We start from the raw sequence: 7011 nt of genomic DNA, 5'->3' as shown, positions 1-7011 counted from the left end.
GAAATGTCGTGGCTTGGAAGGGCATCCTTTGTACATAAGAAAATAAATCTTTCTTCTTGCCTCCCATCCATTGTTGAGCTATTCTTTTCTATTCTCCTCCATCTCTCTGCTTGGGTGACAGGAGCACTTGGACCTGCAGCAGCTGTATTTTGCCCACAAAGAAGACAGTTCGTCGGTTGCACGTGGGAGCAGGTGCACATGATGCTGGGTCCTTGAGAACATAGTTGAGCCACCTCACCCTCCTGGACCGACCACTTTCAGATTGTTGTAACGTGGGAAAAGCCTGCATTTGTTTTTCTAAAGCCATTGTTTGTTGGGTTTCCTGGTGTCTGCGGCTGAAAGCAGGCTGATGTATGGCCTGTGAGGCTTTCTGGTCTTTCCCAATCTCAGAGGGAAGAATTTGGGTCCCAGTGCCTTCTTGATCTGCATTTCTCTCAGGAATCAGGGTCAACGTGTTCTCATGTCTGAGACGTATTTGTGTTTATTTCCTCTGAAACGTCCTTTCTTTTTTGCTTGTTTTCGGAAATGTAATTGTTGGCGTATTTATTTGGGGTGACTTGTAGGAGTTCTGTGTCAATTCAGTAAAGGAGCTTTTTGTCACAAGTATTGGAAATGGTTTCCAGATGTCGTCATTATGGCTTTTGCCTTCTTTTCTCCATGCAGAAACTTTGGATTTTTAGGTCGTTCAAAAAATTCTTTCACATTTTTGAGTTTTGTGTCTTTCACACTCAGGTTCGTAAAACTCAATCTTCCATTTGTTACTGCTTTTCTGGCACAAAAAGAACTCCTGGTGTCGTGTGCTCTGAGGCAGAGTGTCTGGCAGACCGGCCGCCCTCTCTCGGGTGAGCTGTCCATTCCCAGGGGTTATTGGGATCCTTATCATTTTGACGTAGGGATGGTACCCACAGACGTCCAGGATGTAGGTAGACCTAAGGCCATGGGTGGAGGTGCTAGATCAGAGGAACATCAAAGTGACTTTAGGCAACAGGAGAGCTCTGTGTCTTCCTCCTTCTCTTCGGGCTCTCTGTGCTGCATCTTTCCTCCCTCCAGGAGGAGGCTCAATGAGCTTTCAGATCTTCACGTCAAACAGCTGACTCTCCGTCAGGACAAGGCGCTGGGTGTGTCTCCGTGTTGATTCACACCTGAGCGATGGGTTGTTATCAGGATGAGACTTGCTTTTGTAATAAAAATAGTTTCTTTTGTCATATCATGGTGCTCTTAAATCCCTGCCTTTTATAGAAATTTTGAATTTAGGCACTTGCCTTTCTGACACATCAGGCCTTCTTTAAGTTTTTTCAGGACAGTAAGTGTAGGAGCCCTTGTCTCATCATTATGATGTATTGACTTGGTTCATTAGCATTACTGCAAATGCACTATTTCTTGCTGGAATTTCACTAAAATTAGTAGGGGTTTATGGTAATTAGTAGACTCAATGACTTTGAAGAGAGAGAGAGAGCTGAGACCACCTCCTTCATTGGACATTGGCCTAATTTACTTTTTGATGTTCGAAGGCAGACCAGTTATTTCACTGGTCCCTGGGCATGACCACCTCTACTGACCAGCTTCTGGACCCCCCTTCTCTCTGGGCATTACTTGGGGATACTGCCGCTGATCAACATTTTGTGTTTGCGGCACACTTCTTCCTCTTTTCTTGGTTGTGGCTCACTGAAGCTGTAGTTCACTCTGGCTTGTTGATAGAGTTAGAAAAACATATATATCTGTACTTAACATATACTCTTAAAATAAGAAAATATCCTGTATGTCAATGCCCTCCCATCTGTTAAGTGTAAGGAACAAGTAAAGAAGCCCATTGGATCCACTTTTCCTTTGAGTCAGCACCACCTTCTCCTACACTTTATACTCGGATTTCTCATCGGAGGGTCGTTATGAATGGATGGAATTTTGTAGATTAACACTGTTGTAATTACCAATCGTTTTAATTGTTTCTGCTTTTCTTGTTGCCGTATAATTCTCAAATTTTGCAGCACTGGGAGGCAAAGTCCAGTTAACTTAACGATACCATTCTGGACTGAATTCTCTATACAAGTCAACCGCAGCTATAAACAAGCTCTATGAAAAGCCAAAAAAGGAAAAAGAGAAGAAATTGACAAACACACTGCATTCAATGCTGGAAGTTTATTTTGGAGAAGATTTAAGAAAAATTGAAGGTAGAAAGAGTAAACCCTTTTGCAGGTCTTAAAATAGAATCCTTTGCTGCTTTGGGTCTCAATCCACAAAGCTCAGCGAGGACCACGACGACCATCAGGACGACAGCAAAGCCTTTTGAGTTTGCCTCTGGTACAGATCCCCTCTTGCTTATGAGGTCTTTGGCAAAAGGAGCTGCAGTGGCAGATAAGACCTGGCCTAGAGCCTGTGGAAGGAAGAGGACTGTCAGGTACAAGGGGAAGGAGGGAGGGCAAAGAGGCAGAACCAGCCTCAAGGGGATATGCAGAGAGGCCAGGTGTCTTCTTACAGTAGACCAAACCAGTCATGTTAGGGTGGAGAGAATTCATCTTCTTGTCATAGCTCACAAGAAATCTTCCTGACTAGGTGTTGGTCATGCAGGTTCCTAATTTTTTCTCTGATCCCACTCTATCATGTAGATTCTTTCTCAACAGTCCACCTCTCAAACTTAGGGTTACTTACTCCTCACCCCACCTCATCCACTCACCCAATTTGAGCCCAGCCTCCATGTACTGACAAGTCCCTCTAATTGGCCTGCAGATCCTAACAGCAAACTGGTTGGTCTCTCACCTGCAGCATCTCGAGTGGAGCGTTCGTCCCCCTCAAAGGAGATGGTCATCCCCTGGACGTCGGCTCCAGGCTGGTCCTGAGCAGGAACCTGGTCATCGTTCTCTCCCAGGGGCTCAGCCTGGGCATGGAAGGCCAAGAGAAGAAGGGCAGCGAGGAGGGCGAGGGTCCTCATGGCCGTGAGTCACCTGGAGAACAGGGTCCAGATGGCAGTGCAGGAGCCTGAGTGAATGGGGAGCCCAGAGGCAGTCTGTATTTATAGGAGACAGATTGGAGGAAAGAAGGTGTTGTGTTGAATGTGTGACTAGGTGAAGGTGGGGCGGCCAAAGATCCTCTTGTCGGCCCAGAGGAACTTTGATGTCCTTTTGATCTAGTTGCTCCCCCCGCCCCCACCCCATGATGCCTCTATTTTCTGGTGTCCATGTTTGTTTTTCAGCTGTCGTGACTAACGCCTCATAGGAACATGATAACCTTCCCTATTTCTCATCTGCTTGAATATTTACCAGTAAAATGTGTGCATACGCCTTATAGGACATCTCAGACGTCAAGAGATGTGGTTGAAAACTTCCAAAAGCGTGGCTAACAAAGGGCAATAATCAGACGTGTACGAGATTTCTCACTCACACTGGATACTAGATTGCATTTTCACAAATTCTGAGAGAACGTCACTTCAATATAGAATTCTGTGCTCAGGCAATATATAATACCATCTATAGGGACAAATGCTCTGGTTTTGGATGTTCCAGACTCAGGAAATTGCTAGGCATGAAGCCCTTTGGGAAAATATTGCTCCAGGATGCACTCAAATCAATTAAATAGAAGGCCCAAGTGAGCTGACATGAGAGCAAAGAAGCAGAGTTGAATGAACAAAGACTCAGTAGAACTTATTACTAGTCTACCTTTATTAATTTCCCATGAATGCTTGATAAGGCTATCTATCTTAAGGCTCTTGTTAAGGAAAGGTTAGCAAACAAAGGAGGACAATTTAAAAAAAAACTCATGAATTGCTATTGGGAATCAGAATTCCCAAGAAAATCAGCCAGACTTGGGAACTGATCAAGAAAGAAGAGGAGATGGAGATCCGGGATCGTGACTAACTCTCACTATTCACAGGGAAATACTCATTTAAGTATAGGTTGAAAAGATGTGACGTTTCCCACTAGAGGGATATACCAACAGAATAATCAACATACGGACACAATGGAAGGAAGGATGGAAAGAAGACAACTCCTTCTTCCTAAATGTGAGAGACAAAGTCAGGAATCAGAATTAATAGAAAATGTCTGGAAGGTCATTAGCCTGGCCTGCATCCTGGGTCTGTGCTTTCCCTGCTCGCTGAGGGAGGGGCCTTGAGGGCAGGGACCCCATCTGTCTCAGGCCTTTATGTCCTGTGTGTGTGCATCTGGGAAAGCAGGTTTCTGCCTCTCAGTTTCTTTGTCTTCATTGCGTTGTGGTGAGGATAAAATGATAACGCTGTCCAAAATGCTTAGAGCAATGCCTGGTTCGTGGTCCAAACTCCAGAAATGCTCTTATTGTCATTTTAGGATTTGATCACCATCACACGATCATATCAAATGATACATCCTAGCAGTTAAGATAGAACTTGGGATGAAGCAAGTGCTAAAAAGACACCTGCGACACCCAGGTGAATTAGCAAATGAACTGGATGACCTTGGACTGAACTACCCGCTTCAATGAGTTCAGCTTTCACTGTGTAGTCCTCCTCTGCCTGGGGCCCTGCAGCAGCAGGTTTAATACCTTCTCTATTCCCCCTGCCTTCCAGTCCTTCATGGAACATCCCTGAGCTTGGCATATGGGGTCCCACTATTCCCTCCCAGTCTGCATCCCTGTGACCTGTTCTCTCTCCATCTGTAGAGATGATGGCGGGGCCGTTTGGGAAAGCTTGGTTCCAGTTTCAAGCTTACTGCGAGGATTCTGCCCTGTGCTTCATCACCCAGTGTCCTTATTTATTGAAGAACGCTTTCTTCAAAGATTGGCTCTGAGCTCACATCTGTTGCCAATCTTGTTTTTTCCTCTTCTCCCCAAAGCCCCCCAGTACATAGCTGTATCTTCTAGTAGTATGTCCTTCTTGTTGAGCTATGTCGGACGCCGCCTCAGCATGGCTTGATGAGCAGTGCTAGTTAGGTATCCAGGATCCGAACCAGCCAAGCCCTGAGCCACAGAAGCTGAACGTGAACCCAACCACTCAGCCTCAGGGCTGGCCCCTATCGAATAAAACTTTCTTTTCAGCCTCGTTTCATCCTTCTGCAGCCCAGAAATATCCTGCTTTCTTGGGAAATCTAGAAAGAGATGGGAGGTTTCAAAAATCACTGTCCAGTCCGCAGTCTAACAGGTCGATCTCAGCATTGACTGTGAACCAGAACATGGCTTGGAGCCCATTTGTCTGCTTTGGACAAGGACTCACGGGACCCGCTCATGGCTCAGCCTAGACTACACGATGACCTTGCCGCCCAGCATCCTCTTCCTAGATTTCTTTCTGGGAAAAGTATTTCTAGAAAATTCTACCGACAGTCTGGGAAATGATTGTAGACTTTTACTGTGTTTCTGTGGAATAATTTAGCACAAAATAGCTTTCTTTTTGCCTTTCTTGTTTTGTTTACTGTATCAACTCACCATTGACTATTGTCCTTTGACTTCAAACTTGCTGCCATTTACAATAACGCCTAAAGGAACATTTTTCTTGTCTTAACTCTGAGTCTGATCCAGCCTCTGCCAACTTGAGGGCCAGGACAAACACCGTGCTCACATCTGCAACGTGGAAATCCGTGGAAAGAGGGAGTGAACTCCCCTGAGCCATGAGTTTAGACCTTAACATGGAGTGAACCTGCCCATGCTGAAAAGTATGGTGCAAGCGAATGAGCCTGAAGGGAAATAAATTCCTGATATCTTAAGGCATCAATAGATCTGGTTTTGGAGAAAGGTTTTGTGTCCCAGGCTATTCCAGAGAGCAGATGATGCTGCGAGGTCCCGCTTACTGCTGGTGACCGTAGGCACATGGGGAGCAGGAAAGGCAATATGGGCCTTTGTCAAGACGCATAGGTGGTGTTGAAGGGGAGCCGCGGGATCAGAGAGCCATCAAAGGTCTGGTCATCAAACGCCTAGGCCAGCAGCACACAGAGATGGCATTTTAGGACAAAGCCTTCTCCGTGGCTCATCACCCCCTGCTCCTGCTGCCCTCAGAATTGTATCCCCACAGGGCTGGAGGCCTCTCACTCCCCAGGGAAGACCAGGCTCCCTTCTCCCTCCTGGGTGCTCTCCCCATCAGGAGGCTCCCAGGCATGAGGACCCCCTGCCTGTTGGCTCTCTGTGTCTGCTTCATCTTCCATCCATTTCTCCCTCCACTCGTCTGAGACACCTCCGCATCTAGCCACACGACATGTAGGAAACAGATCATAGGAACTGATACATTGCAGGTACAGTTTCTTTATAGAAAGTCCTACGGATGGATGGCTGACTTCAAACTTGTTTTCTCCAGATGAAAAGTCTATGAACATACTGCCAGAGTCAGTAGAGCTGAGCAAAGTGATTTTGAAAAATTGAATGCATTCTAAATATTTTCAGATCATTCTTTTTATTTTTCCTTTTCCTACTTTATTGCTTAATTTTTTTCCTGTTACCATAACGATTCATGCTCAATATAGAAACAAATCCAAAACTAGAGACTAAAGCAGAACTCTCAGAACGACCTGCAACTCAGCCCTTCTGATAACTGTTGTTTCCTGGGTAGTCTTTGGACCCTGTTCTGTATATTTACTTTATTTCAATAAAAGTGACATCACGCTATGTATACTGTTTGGTGACCAGTTATGAGTTATCTGCTGTGTTTTCTCTTATTGTCTGTTTGGTTTGTGTCCTTTTAAAAAATTGGCTGTTATTGCACTTAGCACAGGAATGACTGACTGCTAATGAACGAGACATCAGAGAGCGAAAAGGATGAAAACAGTGAAACGCCTAAACGTTCTGACAACTGACATAAATGGTCAGATACTCAGATAAGACGGGGACACTAGTGAGCGCGGCAGCAGCATTCCCAAGGCTGGAATCCTCAGGGTCTGGGGACGTTTGTTTCTGAACAAATTATCATGCGAGCTGATGTGCTTTGTCCACACCGCGTCTGTCTCTCTCTGTATTTACGCAGGTTCTCTGGCTCCAGAAAGTGCAGTCAAGGTGGTGGGAAGGCTCCTTCTCCAGGCAGGCCTCTCCAGCTTCAGAGATTGAAATCGTCCTTGTCTGTGACAG

At 45.6% G+C, this 7011-nt stretch overlaps 1 protein-coding gene across 1 annotated transcript; it reads right to left on the bottom strand.

Moving 5' to 3' along the window:
• Positions 1 to 2121: 2121 nt before the first annotated feature.
• Positions 2122 to 2981, bottom strand: DEFA22 (Paneth cell-specific alpha-defensin 22). Its single transcript, NM_001166081.3, is given in 2 exon segments — positions 2122 to 2371; positions 2755 to 2981. Coding segments are annotated over 2 exon segments (303 nt in total). The 5' UTR covers positions 2927 to 2981; the 3' UTR covers positions 2122 to 2240.
• Between the last annotated feature and the right edge of the window lie 4030 nt (positions 2982 to 7011).

The sequence above is a fragment of the Equus caballus genome, chromosome 27 (genome assembly GCF_041296265.1).
Source record: "Equus caballus isolate H_3958 breed thoroughbred chromosome 27, TB-T2T, whole genome shotgun sequence".
Taxonomy (NCBI): domain Eukaryota; kingdom Metazoa; phylum Chordata; class Mammalia; order Perissodactyla; family Equidae; genus Equus; species Equus caballus.
This window is presented reverse-complemented; position numbering and strand designations above follow the sequence as displayed.